Genomic DNA, 17,926 nt, shown 5'->3' with positions numbered 1-17,926 from the left:
AAGCCTTGCTAAACATCCTGGTTTACTTCAAAGTTCTTAATAAATTGCCTGGGTGGCTCAGTTGGTTAAGCATGCAACTCTTGATTTCAGCTCAGGTCATTATCTCAGGATTGTGAGATTGAGCGCACGGTGGGCTCCGAGCTGAATGTGGAAGCTGCTTAAGGTTCTCTTTTTTCCCCTCTCCCTCTGCGCCCCCGTCCCGCCCCCCCCCGGCCAAAAAAGAAAAAAAAAAACTGTTAGTGTCATCATAGTGAATACCAATTTTACTGCTCTGGTAGCATTAAAACACTCAGGTTATTCATAAGAGCACTGTGGTGAGACCTCCCATACCAAATCCTCTTGGCCTTAGTTCAGCCACTCCTGTGGGAACCAGTTTCCAGTAGGAGTGGAGAACTGCACTTTGCCTCCTGTTCCAGAGACCTCTTTCTTCCTGCTCCTTCTGACAAGTTGCAGGAACTGCTTGGCACTTAGGCATGCACAAGCTGGAAGAAGTGTGGAGCCACCTTCTCCCTACTTCAAAGACAACTCAGAGGCACATTTCCTAAGGCTCCCCAGAAGGTCCCTCAAGATCAAGACTAGTACCTATGTGATGTCCAACTCCTGCATCCTTGATTGACTTTCCTTTCTTCTGTTTCCTTTCTCCATCACTCCCGTACCCTGGGATCACTTCCCAAATAAACGACTGCATGCAAACTTCTGTTTGGGGCTCTGCTCTTAGAAGAACCACGGCTAAGACAAGCAGTAAAGTAACACTGGCAAGCAAAATGATGACTTCTAAGATTAGTCTATTGTAACCATATATTTTACTTTGTGAATGCGTACATAAAGTTTTTTGTTTGTTTCTTTTTTAAAACACTGCTGGTTAGAATAGACCAGGGCTATCAACTATAAAGCTGGAAACATAATCATAATCGAATTCTCTAAAAAAGCCACAAACTTGTTTTACAGCCTTAAGTTTTTATCCAGGGCTACTGCTATAATTTTTTAGTATTCAGCCTCACTTTGAAAAGCTAAGCCACTTACATGAATAGGTCAGTAGCATCTTCATAAAAATCTTTTCTGTTAACTTTAGCTCAAAGTAAGGCTTTATCTTTCCATTCTGAATCTTATTGTACAATTCTAAACTGGTCCATCAACTTTTTTCTCCTGCTTTTTGCAAATATCAGTGTTCTCACTTAAAACTAGTTCTTGGTTTTTGTCTTTCACTAGAGAAAATGTTACCACCTCTATGACAAGAGGTTTTCTGTGATAAATCTGAATTTTGCTGTATTCTTGGTTGGTTTCACTTCACAAATATATAGAGTATACAGATATCTTTTACACATACAATACTGTTTTAACTTCTATAAGCTTTGTGAGTTATAAATGAAGGGCAGAGAAGTCAAGTAATTTGCCCAAGACCCAATATAATAAATATTAGAACTGGAACTTAAATTCTGGTCTTCTGATTCTGAATCCTGTGTTCACTTGAAGGTGAATGATCCCAGTCTGAAATGACTGATGTTTCCAGCATGGACTGACTGAACTTTTATCAAGAATATTTTTTTTTATATTCAAATAAGGACTCAGAAAAAAAGATAAATTATAGGCATAGAGAGAAGCATTTATCTTCCATCTGCCTATAAATGCTTAACAGAAAAGTAGCCCCTTTTTTACCTAGTTCATTTTAATAAATATACATAATAGACATTGTCTTTAAAAGACAAAAGCCCAATAAAAACAGGGCGAATCCTTCTCTACATAGTAGTAAATAGGTTTTCACATAATGGACTTATATATGCTCTTGTTTGTCAATATGTTAAAATAGAAACACTGTTAAAATAGGAACAGTATCTGTTCTAATGAACTGCATAATTTATTTATAAACTTTTTTTCCCCAGCACAAATTCATTCTTGCTTTGGGAAGATGCAGGTTTTAAAGATGAAATTATCCTTCTGCAAATTATAGATACACAACATTTAAAACAATGTTGAAATTTTGTATGTTCAACTCCAGTTGGCAAAAAGAATTTTGAATCTTCAGCTAAACTAGAGGCCATCAGTCTTAAGATTTCCTGTTATATTTGCTATAAAGCATCTCAACAGATGGATTCCAGAGTAGGTCACAGAACTGTGAAAAGAAAAGAAAAATTTTCTTCTTCATTTCAGATATAGTAACATATTTGAATTCATCTAACTTAAAAACTGCTTAAAAACTCTTGAGTTCCACGTATGAAACAGAATGTCTTAATTTGTTCTACCTTTCCTCTCTTCCACCAGCCTCTTGTATTCGAAATCTGATGATCCACATTATCTGATCAATTTCCTTCCGGATCCTAAAAATTTCACCGTATCTACTACTTTGCCTTTTATTAACCAGACTAAGTTTTTTTTTTTTTTTAAACTGAGGTATAATTGACACGTAACATTAGCTTCAGTTGTACAACATAATGATTAGATACTTGTATATATCGTAAAATGATAGCAGTAAAGTCTAGTTAACATCTGTCATCAAGCATAATTATAATTTTTCCTTTTCTTGTGATGAGGACTTTTAAGATCTGCTCTCAGCAACTTTCAAATATGCAATACAGTATAATTGTCACCATGCTATATATCTCAATGACTTGATTATTTTATAACTGGAAGTTTGTACCTTTTGATCCCCATCACCCATATCTCCTATCCCCCAACCTCCACCTCTAACAACCACCAATCTCTGTATCTATGATTTTGCTTTTTTGTTGTTTCTCAAATTCCACATATAAGTGAGATCATATGGTATTTGTCTTTTCTGCCTGACTTATTTCACTTAGTATAATCCCCTCAAAATCCACCCATGTTGTCACAAATGGCAAGATTTCATTCTTTCTTATGGCTGAATTGTATTCCATTGTATATATATCCACACTTTCTTTGTCCATGCATCTACCAATGGACAGTTAGGCTGTTTCCATATCTTGGCTATTGTAAATAATGCTATAGTGAATGTGGGGGTGCAGATATCTTTTTTAAATTAGTGTTTTTGTTTTCTTCAGATAAATACCTATAAGCGGTATTTTGGGATCATATCGTAGTTCTATTTTTAATTTTTTGAAGAACCTCATACTGTTTTCCATAGAGTCTGCACTAATTTCATTCCCAACCGTGTACAAGGGTTCCCTTTTCTCCACATTCTCACCAATGCTTGTTATTTCTTGCCTTTTTTTTTTTTTTTTTTTTTTGCCTTTTTGATAATAGCCATTCCAATAGGTGTGAGGTGGTATCTCATTGTGGTGGTTTTGATTTGCATTTCCCTGATGGTTAGTGATGCTAAGCATCTTTTCATGTTTTCATCTTTTCCTGTTGGCCATGTGTGCACTCTTCGGAAAAATGTCTATTCAGATCCTCTGCCCATTTTTTAATCAGATTTTTTTTTTTTTTTTTGCTATTGAGTTGTAGGAGTTGTGTATTTCAGATATTAGCCCCTATCAGATACATGATTTGCAAATACTTTCTTTCATTCAGGAAGTTGCCTATTCATTTTGTGGATGGTTTCCTTTGCTGTGCAGAAGCTTTTTTTACAGTTCACTGTAGTCCCTCGTGTTTATTTTTGCTATTGTTGCCTTTGCTTTTGGTGTCGAATCCAAAAAATCATTGCCAAGTCTGATGTTAAGGGCCTATGTTTTCTTCTAGGAGTTTTATGGCTTCAGGCCTTACATTCAAGTCCTTAATCCATTTTGAGTTAATTTTTATGTATAATGTAAGACAGTAATCTAAGTTTCATTCTTTTGCATGTAGCTCTCCTGTTTTGCCAACACCAGATATTGAAGACACTGCCCTCCTCTCATTGTGTATTCTTGGCTTCTTTGTCATAGTGACCATATATGTGTGGGATTATTTCTGGCCTCTCTATTCTGTTCCATTGATCCATGTGTCTTTTTTTATGCCAGTACCATACCTTTTTGATTACTGTAACTTTACAATATAGTTTGAAATCAGGGACCATGATACCTTCAGCTTTGTTCTTTATCAAGATTGCTTTGGCTATTTGTGGTCTTTGGTAGTTCCATACAAATTTTAAGATTGTTCTATTTCTGTGAAAAATGCTATTGGAATATCTTCTATTTTTGCTTTTTATTTCCTAGACTAAAAGTTTTGATTTCTTTAGTTTATTCTTCTTGTGACAAAGATTCAACAACCTTGATAATTTAGACCTTTTTTTGTCATTTTAAAAAATCATCATCACCATTATTGTGTCTATTATTGTCTACTCATCTTACTATATCCATCCAGATGCATCCATCCATTTGTCAGCTGGAAGTGACCACATGGTTTCTCAGGCTACATGGACTTTTATGAATACACTATGATTTTTATGGATACAAGAATTGTATATACCTGCATATAAAACAGGTAAAATATTTTCTGCTGTACTCCTAATTCCCTTCTTGATAAAATACAGCATTTTAGACTTTTTGACCAAAGCTGCTTGCTTGAGAACAGCCCATAATGATTTCTGGGTTATAAGTGAAGTTATATAGTTTAAAGGAGAAATACAAGTTGGACTGTCCACACATTAATTATGGCATCTTGAACTCATTTGCAACATTTCTGTCAATGTTGTAATGTGATTTTCTTTGTCCTTAGAGTCCATTGTCTTTGCTTGGAATTCCACTATATAAAAAGCAATTATACTGTACCTACTTACATATTTCTCCCATGAGTTATAAAGACAGACTGATCCCAACATCAGTTTTTAGGGGCTCTTCACCATTTACACATCTCTACTCAGCTGGGGCAGAGTTCTGACATCAAGTTCAGCACTTAACTTTTGCCAAAGCCTTAAAGGCCAAAGCTTGCTGGCCTATACTTCCACCTTTCTCCTATAAGGATTATAGGAAGAGAAGGAAATAAAACCTGACTTATTTTATCATAATTATTTCATGAATAGGCCAAACTTCTTTCTGGAGGGATGGACTAGGTAGGACTTGGTCATGCACATAAAGCCAAGGAATGTATATAACTCTACTTTCTGAATTGGGTTTTGAGAGCTACAAAGTCCAGTCTGCGAAATTCCTGTATGTGGTCACTATATACAATGAATGTTGAAGTTCTTGAAAGTCACCAGGCTCCTGCATCTCAAGTCTTAGACTTGAATGGCTTCTGCAGTGCCTTGGTCACTTACGGCAAGTACAATGGCAGCAGTGATTCCAGGGTCATACAGCAGAGAATGCTGACATATCTAAAGAAGTGAATATCTTTAAAAAGTACTGAGAATCTGATACTGTGGGTTGTTGGCCTAACCCTGCTACTTACTGACTTGGCAAGAAAGGAAGCTAACATTTATGATGTGTCTGTGTGTACATCCATTTTATTTGATCATTCTAACAATCACATTTTTACTAGTGAGAAAACAGACTCAGAAAATGAAATAAGTTGCTTTAAAATCTATAGCCAAGAAGTAGAAGAACCATGCAAAATCAAGGCTGTCTGACCCCAAAGCCCATGCTCCTTCTATTTAAACAAATACCTCTCTGCAACTTATTTCATTTCCTTGACCTATAACCGTATCTGGAAATAGGGATGTTTACTGTGAGGACCAGGTAAGTGTTATGAATGATGTAACCTCCCCCAAGACCATCTGTTTTCAGATAGCTCTAGTTGTTCTCAATGTCGAGCCACCGTCTAACCTGATTGGTCTGATGGCATGTAGCTCAAAGCTGTGTGGAACTACTGCTAGATCATTCCCTTGTTTGGAACACTATAATTCTATTAATGTAGGTCAAGAAAACATTGTCAGTTTTTCCCCAGCCCCATTAAACTGTTAATTCAAATTCAGCTTATAGTCAATGAAAGATTAATTTTTTCCCCCATAAATGCTGCTGTTAAGCCACAGTCATCTGTCCATCTTATGTTTGTGCTGCATTTTTAGTGACGGTCTCACTTCCTTCTTATTAAACAGTTAAAAGAAACAGCTATTCTTCCATGACAATGCTCAGGGCTCTAAGAAGTAGGATTTCATTCCTGCCCCTAGGAGTCTCCATTATACAGATGGGACACAGACAAATGAACAGGATAAATACTTGAATGAAAGTCAAGGGAGAAGAGCATTTTGTAGGAATGACTGAATGAAGGATTCTGACAGGCACGTTCATAATTACAAACAATTTAAATGTGATCTGGATTGGTAGGACCTTGAATGACTGATTAGGGGACAGTTTCATATACAACTGTTACTTGGTTTAATTATTTCTCATAGCAAATACCATATTGCTTTCCTCAAAGAAGTTAGAGTAAGAAAATCCTATGGGAATGGCACTATATCTCTGCTCCAGTACAAGGTACTTACCATATCCAAGGTATAAGCTAAAAGTATAGACTCATGTTTCATCACTAAACTCTATCAAATATCTCAAAATTGCCAGCTCTAGAAATAACCATTCTGTCTCTACCAATGCTTAAGTCTAACTTATAAGAAGCATTTCTTTATATTTGGTCTTTTTAAAGAAAAATTTTTATCCCTCACAGCCTGCATGAGCTTTCTACTATAAAGATAATTTGTTTTTCTTTGAAATTGAGAAAAGCATGGTAGTATCTTTATTGTGGCTGTTATTTAGCTGATTTTAAAAAGTAAAAGTCTTCACTTCTGCTGAGATCTAGGATTGAGCTAGGCTGCAGGGAAGATCCAGCAGGAGCCTGCAGAAGGAAGACAAAATAGAAGGAAGAAAAAAATAAAAGTGCTGATGGGTTGTACCAATAAATCATGGTTAAGTGCATAGTCTTCCAAACTCCTCTTATTTTAAGTGATACCTCAATTTAAGAAACACTATATAATACTAAAGGATGTTAGTACATAAAGTTATAAAATCATTCAACTTTTACCTTACAGGAAACAACTGAGGAAAACATCCTTGTGTTTCAGTGTCAACAAATTTCTGGATCTGAAGCACTTGTTTTAAAAGATGTCCTCTGGAAGATTTGTCAATTTTTGTTAATACCATCTGTAAGAAAACAAATACTTAAGCATTAGAAATTAAGTCTTTTTTAATATACAGTTTTATACATTTTAGCTACAATTTTTGTTTAAAGATTTATTTATTTATTCTAGAGAGAGAATGAGTGCATGGCGGGGGGTGGGGTGGGGAGGGAGAGGGAGAGAGAAACCTTAGCAGACTCTGGCTGAGCATGGAGCCCCATGCAGGGCTCAATCCCGCAACCCCAAGATCATGACCTGAGCTGAAACCAAGAGTCGGACGCTTAACCAACTACACCACCCAGGCACCCCTAGCTACACATGTTTAATAACAACTAGATGATCCTTGTAAGTTTCTTAATCTCTCTATACTTATTTTTTCATCTATAAAATAAAAGCAACACTCCCAAAAGGAGTTACCATGAAGATGAAATGAATTAATGTATGCAATGTATAAAGCATATACTACGTGTTTCCTGTTTAATGGTGCTTTAACTACACAGGGCCAACATATCTTGGATTCAAGACTAGTGAAAAGGACCCTTGAGCCGTATTTGCAATTGACATAAAACAAATTTCATATGATCACTATATATCTTATGTTAACTAAGACACATAATATTATTAGGTTGATCCATATAAAATTGCCAACTTATAATCATTTTTGACCTACAAAATGGTTCTGCCTTATATGTAATAATATAAAGGAAAAACTAGAAATCAGGCTATTTGTATCTTATATCCACTACAATTATAGGAATGACTACAAAATCAATTAAAAAGTAAAACTTTGACCTTCAATTTTCCTGGGGAATTTCTATAAAATTAAATTTCCTGACTATTCATTTATGCTTTTCAGTTATAAAAAATGTTAATGGTAAAAGGAGTGAGAAGCAGAAAGTGTGTGGTTTCTAATGACTTGTGAGTCCCTCCAATTGGGAGTCTTTCCTCATAAGAGCAAATATGCTGATATTTAAAAGGAGACATAATTCCTCTATCACAACCTCTTTCCAAAGAAGAAAGTAATATTTCTTTTGAAACTGAGGAAAATATACAATTTTACAAATTGGTACCTATGATACCAAATCAGGAATACTATATCACTTAAAACCAGTTTGGCACTATTGGGTATTTTCTACTATGTGGACTATAATCAAACCTTTGGCTCCTCATACTAACTGTAGTTATAGCTTATGCTTCACAGGGCTTTTGCAAACCCCCAAAATTCCATAACCCCAAGAATACAAAAACATCGCTGATTAGTAACATGTTTTGATTTGCATTAAACTTCACTGTTACATTTTAGTGGTTTCCTTTTTTTGAAACCAAATTATAGTCAATGGATTCTTTTCTTAGAAAGGAACTCTGGAGTGCTATTTTTCTGGAAAACTCACAAAGCAAAGTAAATGTGGATACCAACCTACTAATTTGTATTCTATTCTAGGACAAACAACAGAAAAAAATACTGGTAAGATATTCCCAGAAGAATGTAAAAATCCTACCTGTGTGGGCTGGAGCCTGCTATTTTCTTGCAATGGTTCTTAAACTACAAATTACTTTAGCAGATTTTTCAGTTGCAATGTCATTTACACTTTGATAAGTAGTATATGCCAAACTGCTGTTAAAGAGCCACTAATATGTTTTAGACAAATTTTATATTGCCATTAAAAAAAATGAAAGGGAAAAGCACTTAGGAACACTAAATGAACAGCTTAAAAATACTCTGACTATAATTTTGAAAATTTAAGCTGAGAGAAAGAAAAAGAATATAAATATCACAGAAGTTATCTACTAATGGCTGATAATCAAAAAGATTATTTGAGAACTACTCTTGCAGAGACAAGACCTGCTCTCTCACTAAAACGACACACACACACAAGCATGTGCACATGCATACACACAAACTGGTATTTCCAACAGCAACCATGATTCAAAAGAAATACTTACCACATAAGGTAATGCAAATTCTTCACACATTCCTATGGCAATACTGTCGGTTTTTTGAATTCCGACAACACTATCCACTAACAAAAATGTTCTCATCAAACTATAAGAATGCAGAAATAAAAATTAATGACAATATCAAATATACTCATTCATTTCTCCCCCTGACCCTCACTATCCTGAGAAATTTTCTTTTGAATAATTTTCACTCCAAAATTTAAAAATTCTTTAGGCAAAAGGAATTCTCAGTTCACTAGAAGTTCATCCTACAATCCAATAAATCTCAATGCCATTACTTTCAATAACTAAATTTACTAAATATTAATTTATTTCAATAGCAAGTATTGGACCTAAGATCCTCTGCCTAGGGCTGGACACAAAGATGAGTGAGTCCCTTCCTTTAAAAGCTTGAACTCTAGGGACACCTGGGTGGCTCAGTCAGTTAAACGTCTGCCTTTGGCTCAGGGCATGATCCCAGGGTCCTGGGATCGAGTTCCGCATCGGGCTCCTTGCTCGGCGGGGAGCCTGCTTCTCCCTCTGCCTGCTCTGCCTGCAGTTCCCCCTGCTTGTGCTCTCTCTCTCTCTCTCTGACAAATAAATAAATAAAATCTTAAAAAAAAAAAAAAAGCTTGAACTCTAGTGGGGAAAGAGACATGAACCCAATTAACTGTAAGTTATCACAAAAATGTCTAAATTCTCAAATATTATTTTAAGAGTAACAGATAAGAGAAACCAGAGACATTATGTTTTGTATTTTTTGTGTGTAAATATTTCCTCTTAGTTTCTGTGTAAAGCTACAACAAGCAAGATACTTGTAGATACTTTTTTATATTTCAAAAATTTAATTTTTCTATATGTTGTGCAATGCTTGAAACATAGAACTGCAATTTGACTACCTATGGAGACAACAAAGATAACATTTACAGAGGATGTGATATCAGAGGTATTTTTAAAATGTACTGAGGTTTATTTAAATTTAGTAAATACCACATTACCAATAATTTTTATTTTCAAAATTAGCCACCCACAAGTTTGACATAAGAAAATTAATGAACTCTGCTGAAATACATTTATAGTCTTAATTTAGAAAAACTTTTGAATTTAAGATTAAGCTAATCTACAAGAAAAAAATAAGCAAGCAGTACATACTTTGGCCCTAAATATTGTATTGTAGAATATTATGAGAATAAAATGGACTTTCTAAAAGAAGTCACTTGATAATATGGAGTCATAATGTGGAGAATGTTCCATTAATGAAAACATGCTTTTGGATTAAATTTATAAGAAAATATTTTCCTTACTTCCTTCGTTCTTTTAGATAGGTCTCTACCATGTCAACAAAATCTTCGGGAGCTCTATAGCCATAACCTGGCATGTCCACCAATGTAAAATGTTTTCCAACTTTGAAAAAATTCATTTTCTTTGTGTGCCCCTGATAAAATAAATGGAAAAATAAAAACTTTCTTAAAATACATTCTTTATATATTTAATGACTCAAAATATTTTCAATTCAATCAGCATATATTTATTAAAAGCCTAAGTGTTCTCAATATAATCCTAGCTGTGCTGCTAATGATACAGGAAAAGAATATAGAAGGGAAGTGGCTGGAGATAAGCTTAGAAGATACTACTTCTTCCCTCCAATTCATTTTTAAGAGCATCCATATGACTTAAGAAGAACTTTTGGGGGCGCCTGGGTGGCTCAGTTGTTAAGCGTCTGCCTTCGGCTCAGGTCATGATCCCAGGGTCCTGGGATCGAGCCCCACATCGGGCTCCCTGCTCCGCGGGGAAGCCTGCTTCTCCCTCTCCCACTCCCCCTGCTTGTGTTTCCTCTCTCACTGTGTCTCTCTCTGTCAAATAAATAAAATCTTTAAAAAAAAAAAAAGAAGAACTTTTGATTAGGAATATGTACCCAAAATATGTCGGAGTCTTTTCATTAGCTCTTTCTCAGTGAAAAGTTACCCTATAATGGTGTCACTACATTAGTCAATATTCTCTGATGAATAATATATCTCCACTTTAAAGAGAAATAAATTATGGCACAGATTGGTTAAACTAAAAATACTTACTGTCAGTCATATAGGTTTTCATAAAACCTAGATGCAAAACCTGATAGTTTATTACACCCAGACTACTGCTTCCCTATTATCAAGATGTTTTGCGTGTTTCATTAGATGGTTTAGTGCTTTCATTGAACCATTTTTTAAAAGCATGTACAACACTATAAAATATGTGTTAAACTAAAATGATGTAAAGATGACAAAAAGTCACGGTTTTGTGTCCAATGACACTATTAATCAGAAAACAAAAGATTAAGATAAACAGCTTAAAAAGTCAATTTTTGGAACTTAGAACAAATATTTTCAGAGGGAAGATTTTATAAAACAGTGCTTAGGTTCCCAATCAGTTGACATGTCTATCCATAGGAAAATGACAGATTAGGAATGTCAAGAATACATTTCTTCCTCACAGCAGGAAGGGAACCCACCCCACCTAGAAATCAGAGTTTAGCTGTGTTATTGGTGAGACAGAGTAGGCCTAAGGATAGGAGATTTAATGAATTACAATCATCAGCATCAGTGATGGAGCCAGGGAATCAACTATATGAAGAAATGGGGAGGAAGAGAAGACTAGGGAAGCTTCATGGAAGGGTTCCAACGCAAAGAAAGTGGGGCAGTGAGCCGTAGGTTGGTGGGAACGTTTTGCCATGGATAGATAATAAGGTGAGGGGAACTGGGGGTGAGTTTTAAGGACACCATATCTTAGATATTGGTAGTCTGCATCACTGAGAAAGAGTAGAGGAAATTTAAAAAAGGACAGAAAGCCACTAGAGCAGACTGGCTGGGATAATCACATAATTTGGCCCTGGGTAAACTGGGGTCTGCCCAATATATATACGTATATGTATGTGTATATATCTATATCTGTATCTACACCTGCATTTAAGAGACAAGGGGTAGTAAGAGAAGGGAGGGAGAAAGGAGTTAGCAAGGTATACAAAATTATAGGAGGGAAAAGCCACTTCAAAGCAGTTTCCTCTAAAACCAGGGTAGGACTAGATGATCATTCTTAAAGAAGCAAATATAGAATGGCAATAGAACACTTTATTTGGCAACTTTTTGGAAAAGATTTGGACAAAAGATTTCCTCAAGAAACTGGCAAGACAGCTAAAATAAATCCAGACATACTTCCTTCTTCTTCAGGGATATATATACAGGCATCAATAAAATGTCTTACTTTACTACTTGTTTCAAAGAAATCACTGTTCTAGGAACTTAGCAAGTATGATTTCTTGTACCTCTCAACATTAATTAGTCACTTTAGTCAATTCAGAGATAGTTCAGACATATTTTACATTTCAATATACTGTTTCTTTTATATCCCACCTCCCCAACCCTTTCCTTCAACATACCGGTTTCTTGGAGACTCTGACTTCAACCTCTGGGGCCAGTGAAAATAAGGCTTTTATTAGAGAGGATTTTCCAACATTGCTTCTGCCTATAAAACACACCTTATACAAGGAAAAAGAAGATAACTGAGTACTAGGTTTATATATACATTTTTATTATATGTTGTATTAGCTGAAAAAATCTGTCAAACTATTGTCTTGCCTAGCCATGTAAAAAGGTGGCTTATGTTTAGTCGAACCTCAAATTCTAAAATATAGCTACTACCTACTGAATGATTCCCAGTGCCAGGTACTTTTCAAAGCACTTAATATAAATTTTCTTACCTACTTTTTACAACATCCCTATAAGGTAGGTAATATTATTATCCCCATTTTACAAATGATAAAACTAGAGGTAAAGAGATGCTAAATAACTGGCCCCAAATTATATAGCTAGAAAGGGAAGAAGTTGGAATTTAAACTCAGGACATCTATATCCAGAACCTCTGCCTTTAACTGCATTATGCTACTCAAGAATATCTGGGACATTTATTAAGCATTCCATATTTACAAACTTTTTGAAGTTAAAAACTAGATGCATCTCAACAAAACTTATTCTAAAGTAGAACTACATGTCTGAAACTGCATTTCCCCATGAACGCCCAGAGTAGACTGTAACACCATTGTATTTATGAGGTTATTCCTTCCCCTTGACCTCTTGTTCCAATTAAGCTTTTCTCCTTTAGCCCTCTATAGTGTAGAAAGGAACATAATGTTCCTGATACTAACCATTAATATACATGACTCTGCTTTTTAACATGGTATTGAAGGGGGTACAATACCAATCAGTGGTTCTAGGTGAAGGTGGTATCACCCTCTGGCCGGGAGGCGTTTTGGAAATCTGGAAGGGCATTAAATTAAATGGCTTTTTATTGAGGTTATTTGAATAACCTCAGGTTATATATATATGTATATATGAATAGGACTGGGTGGCAGTGGGTGGGGCCAGGGATGCTATATATCTTTCAAGACTGCGGTTAGTCCTTCAACATGAATTGATCTGTCCTGCATAAATTTCAAATGCTCTGCCAGATTAAATCCAATGATAATATATAAACAAAACTAAATTTTAAGAAACGAATTACACAAAAAGTCCAGTAATTCAGAAATTTCAGTCAAAACACGACGCTATCTCAAAATTATTAAATGACTTACCTACCCCTTAGTTCTATTTAAACTATCATAGCAGTTCTGATTAGAAGGAAAATTTCCACTGCAGTGGTGCAGTGGCAAATAATGAGCTCTCCAAGACATGCATAAAATGCACACTCATGGAATTTCACTAAAAGTTGATTTAAAAAAACCTACATTGTTGCCATGTATATACAATTACTACTTTTGCACGACAGAAGACTTAGACTGGGTGAAAATTACGTACTGATAAGGATCACATTTGTGTAACTATTATACTTTTCATATTCTTCACTTTGTCTCATTTATCTCGGCATGTTTTCCCTTACGTTAATTAAAAAGGAAAAAGATAATAAAAAGCCATTTAAATTTTTGAACTGGTTTGGGTTTTACAATCTTCTAGTCTTGTACATTCATTACCAAAATAACAAACTATATATGCTTATTTAGTTAAAATAATTACATGCGTCCCCACAAAGCTAGAAAATCTCTCTCGTTCGGTGACAAGAACAGGTGAGGGCAAAATGCCTGCCCGAGTGGTCACGACCTGAGGGCAGCGGTGGCTCTCACCTCAGGGTGGGGGAGGTCCGGGGCGTGGTCGAGACGCACCGCGGAGCTGAGGTACTCGATGCGGTTGCGGCCCGTGGCCGTGAAGACGCTGTCCGCCTTGGAGATGTCCTCCAGACTCGGGTCGAAGGTCTTCACGTGAAGGTCCAACCTCGCGTCTGGTGTGAGCTGCCGCTGGAGTTCCTGTAGTGGGAACGCGAGCTTCGTCATTTGTCTCGTGGGCAGCCTGAGAACTTCCGCGAAGGTTTGGAACGTGCTGCAAGCTCGGTTCACGCGCCCCAGCGCCGCCGGCAGCTCCAATAGCTTGCCGGTGGGTAGTCGCAAGCCCCGTGCTGTCATTTTCCTCTCCCAGAAGTCCCGCGCTGGGCCTCGCGCCGAGGTCTGGTTTGCGCCTGGGTGATCCCGCTCCCGCTATGCCTGATGGGAATTGTAGTCTCATCTGGCCTCACACACTTGCGCCTCAGAGCTACCAATCCACAGAGGCCGAGGCAGCGGTTTCCCCGCGACCGGGAGGTGGGTGTGGGGACCCGGGGGCTGATGGTTGACTCACGCTCAGCTCCAGACTGACGACTGTGCCTTTGACTTGTGTATCAGTGTGGGAAGGTTGTTTGACAGTTTGCAGAGGTGCAAAGACATACCTGGGCTGTGTGGCCCTCGAGTGTCAAACGCGAAAGAGCAAACGTGTGAAGCTCTGGTGGATTCCAGGCCTGTTTACGCCTCACAGTAACCGGTTGTCTCACGGATCATTGACGTTTGTTGACGTATACATCACTAGGCAAAACTAATTCCGTTGTAGAGCTGCAATGAATATAGAGTCCAAGAGGGAACTGTCAAAGCCCAGGAAAATCAGGCCAAATCAGTATTAAAGGAGATTCAGTCTGGTGGATGGGATGTTGCAACACTATTCTCTGTGTTCTTGTGATATTCTGACTGATGGTTGGCAGCATATTGGTTCCAGGTGGTCTGTCTGGGTGAACTAGCACTCTCTCCAAAAGATCTAGCCTCCTGGCTAGGCAGGGTGTCAGGGTTTAGATTCAGTATAGGATTTAAATCCTAGTGGGAAAAAGGAATGTGGATTAGGAAACAAGCAGCTACTTAAATCGTACGGATTGCGCAAACATAACAAGGACGTGAGATAAGGCTTGAATTGATCCAAGGGGATCGCTCCTCCCAGAGAACTGTGGAAATCCCACTCTGCGTCTAGTTCTACAGCACTGAGGTTAGGATGTATTTTGCAAAAATGTAGAAGCCTGGGGAGGCCGATAAATGAGGACTGTATTCATGTACTGTGCTATTATGTACTCCCCTGTATAATACTGTATGTACATTATCTAACAGAGTAATCAGGCACCCCTGCTAGATTCCATCATTTGTTAATTCATCAAATATGTAATGAGCACCGATTATATGCCAGGCACTATACTAGGTGCTGGAGATATATCAGTGAGTAAATGAAACAGATAAGAGTTTCTGTCCTCATGTTATTGCCTTGAGACAATAATTAAGTAAAACACAGAATATATTGGATAATAAATGCTTAGGAAAAAGCCAAAGCTGAGTCACTAGGGTGTGTGTGTGTGTGTGTGTGTGTGTGTGTGTGTGTATGTGTAAAGCTGTAGGAGTGTTGCATTTTAGTGTGATCCTCACGGAGCAGGTGATATTTGAGTGCAAACTTGAAGGAGGTGAGAGAAGCATTCCAGATATATGTGCAAAGGCTCAGAGGCAGGAGTGTGTATGGCTTTCTGAAGAACAGCAAGAAGGCCAACGTGGCCAGAGTGGAGTAAACAAGGATGGATGCTGGCAGTGACTCTAACTATTCTTATCAAATTAGTTTGGATATAGACATTTGAACTGAATGTGTATTGTTTTTTGCTGTTTGGCATCCCTTGCATAGAAAGGAACCGTCTATTCCCACTCTATGTGGTTCTCTTGGGGCTATTGATAATAGAACTCTACTGATTACAAGAGGTAGGGTTTGGTCATACATTGTATATATTATGAGAATAATGACTATGTGAGTAATGTGCAGGTGACCCCAACCAAGCCACTCATTATGTTGAAGTTGGATGGGCAGCTGGCTCTGCTATTAAGTCACAGTGCTAGAATGTGAGTCTAGCACTCATGATGGCCATTCTTCCCAGCTACGTGGAGGACACCTACAGCACTTTAAGAGACAATGACGCTAACACACAAAAACAATATTGAGAGGTGGGGGTCCAGGCAGTGTGACTCCTGATGACCTATGTTGAATATCATGTTCTCTGTCCCTCAGCTCTTCAGTCACACAAGTCAATGTGTTCCTCATCTTGCTTTTACTGGACCTGATTTGACATGGATTTGACTGCAATCAAGAGTCCTGATTAATACAGCATTGTAAGATGTTGTGTGGTTCCTCATGTAAATCCAGAACCATCAGACTAGTGGGATAGTTGGAGTGGCCTATGTAAATTTCAAACCTATTATAGAGGAGTCACAGTAAAGCTTCAGGGCTTAAAGTACCTGTGGCTGCCAGTTAGACAGGCCAGAATGTTATCCTCCCTTAATGTAAAGGCTCGAATTCAGGGAGTTCAAGTTTCCCTTCCACTCAGGATATTTCCTCATGCAGTGGATATTTATGATGTTTGGTAAAGGTCAGCAATCTAGTTACATTGTGAAAATTAGCAGAGTTCAGGATGTGTTTATGGTTCATCCTCCTGAGAAAAAGTACCTTCTGTTTGACAGCTTAGGAGGTAGTTCACCACAAAGTTAACAAGATTGCACTATTCAGTATGACTTGGGGAGGTATTACCTACTTTGCATACACTTCTTAGCATCAGCTTTTATTGCTACAATCTATCTGGCCTAAATGCTATAGTTTTACTCTGTCATGTTCATCTAATGAGAATGGGAAGAACACAGGTAGATCAGTGGCAGGATCTTACCATTAGGACAGGGTTATCTCAGTTGTTCTATCAATGATGTCTGTCTCTATAATGATTGGCCATTAGTTCCAGAGTGATCTCAAATTATGTTCAAATTCTGTAAGTGTCGAGTTTAGGGAATCCATCTAAGACACTGAGAAGGCAAACACTGTAGGCCAAAATAGGTAGAATCAATAATTTCAGAGAGTCAGCAAGCATAGCATACATGTAGATCAACTCTCATCTTAGGCCAAAAATGGTTTGCATGCTCTGACAGAAGCAAAGGCAGAGATTCTAGGAAAACTCACTTCTAGATGCAGAGAAAGGTAATGGACTAGGTCTCCATGTCCAATTTACACACAGATTTTCCTACCGTACTCTGCCCTTGTTTTAGCAATGGTAATTAACATGCATTAAGTGCCTGCTATGCCTGGAATTGATCTGGGTGCCAGGAATAAAAATATAAGAAAAACATGGTCACAACCTAATTGGGACCTCCAACTCTTGTTTTAGGAAGAAAATATTGGGGGAAAGGAAGAAGGAAGAGGCATTATATGAATGAGAGCAACGTGGGAGAACCTACCACACATAACTTAAATTGCTTAAATTGTAATAATTACTATCTGAATGGATGCTGTAAATTTAAAATGTATTAAATTATGTTTTTCTCAAGTTTTCTGCACAACAGCTCATTTCATTTAAAAAATGTACGTTAGGGGTGCCTGGGTGGTTCAGTCGGTTAAGCATCTAACTCTTGGTTTCAGCTCAGGTGGTGATCTCAGGATTGTGAGACGGAGCCCCAAGCCAGGCTCTGTGCTCATTGCGGAGTCTGCTAGAGTTTCTCTCTCCCTCTTCCTCTACCCCCCGCCCCACCCACGCTCCCTCTCACACTCGCTCTTTCTCTCTCAAATAAATAAGTTAAAAAAATTAAATTTAAAAAATGTACATTAGATATCCCTTAACACGTTGACACGTTTGTGGCGCACACATGCAACATGATGT

At 37.4% G+C, this 17,926-nt stretch overlaps 1 protein-coding gene and 1 long non-coding RNA gene across 5 annotated transcripts; one reads left to right on the top strand and one right to left on the bottom strand.

The window, feature by feature from the left end:
• Positions 1-242: 242 nt before the first annotated feature.
• On the bottom strand, positions 243-14,412 carry GTPBP8 (GTP binding protein 8). 3 transcript variants are annotated; one of them, XM_036107190.2, is made up of 6 exons: positions 14,028-14,412; positions 12,291-12,389; positions 10,180-10,310; positions 8,882-8,981; positions 6,849-6,962; positions 243-2,110 (listed from the first exon to the last, which is right to left on the bottom strand). In XM_036107190.2, the coding sequence occupies exons 1-6, from the start codon at positions 14,361-14,363 to the stop codon at positions 2,045-2,047; spliced, it is 846 nt and encodes a 281-aa protein (XP_035963083.1). In that variant the 5' UTR covers positions 14,364-14,412; the 3' UTR covers positions 243-2,044. The 3 variants fall into 3 exon arrangements, with proteins under 3 accessions (XP_035963083.1, XP_035963082.1, XP_035963084.1); XM_036107189.2 differs by having other exon boundaries at positions 6,844-6,962; positions 14,028-14,410; XM_036107191.2 differs by lacking the exon at positions 243-2,110 and adding an exon at positions 6,536-6,657 and having other exon boundaries at positions 6,844-6,962.
• On the top strand, positions 14,226-17,596 carry LOC118545111 (uncharacterized). 2 transcript variants are annotated; one of them, XR_013445207.1, is made up of 3 exons: positions 14,226-14,334; positions 16,297-16,397; positions 17,438-17,596. It is a non-coding gene; the product is annotated as an uncharacterized LOC118545111 (long non-coding RNA). The 2 variants fall into 2 exon arrangements; XR_004921948.2 differs by lacking the exon at positions 14,226-14,334 and adding an exon at positions 14,399-14,537.
• Positions 17,597-17,926: the final 330 nt, after the last annotated feature.

Source organism: Halichoerus grypus, chromosome 1 (assembly GCF_964656455.1).
Source record: "Halichoerus grypus chromosome 1, mHalGry1.hap1.1, whole genome shotgun sequence".
Classification (NCBI taxonomy): Eukaryota; Metazoa; Chordata; class Mammalia; order Carnivora; family Phocidae; genus Halichoerus; species Halichoerus grypus.
This window is presented reverse-complemented; position numbering and strand designations above follow the sequence as displayed.

What these genes read in the sequence shown, in the direction of transcription:
- GTPBP8 (XM_036107189.2), bottom strand. Translation starts at nt 14,363, where the DNA reads ATGACAGCACGGGGCTTGCGACTACCCACCGGCAAGCTATTGGAGCTG. An exon ending in TCAGAGTCTCCAAGAAACCG is followed by an intron (nt 10,311 to 12,290) that starts GTATGTTGAAGG and finishes TTATTTTATCAG; the next exon opens with GGGCACACAAAGAAAATGAA. An exon ending in AATTTGCATTACCTTATGTG is followed by an intron (nt 6,963 to 8,881) that starts GTAAGTATTTCT and finishes GTTTTCTTACAG; the next exon opens with ATGGTATTAACAAAAATTGA.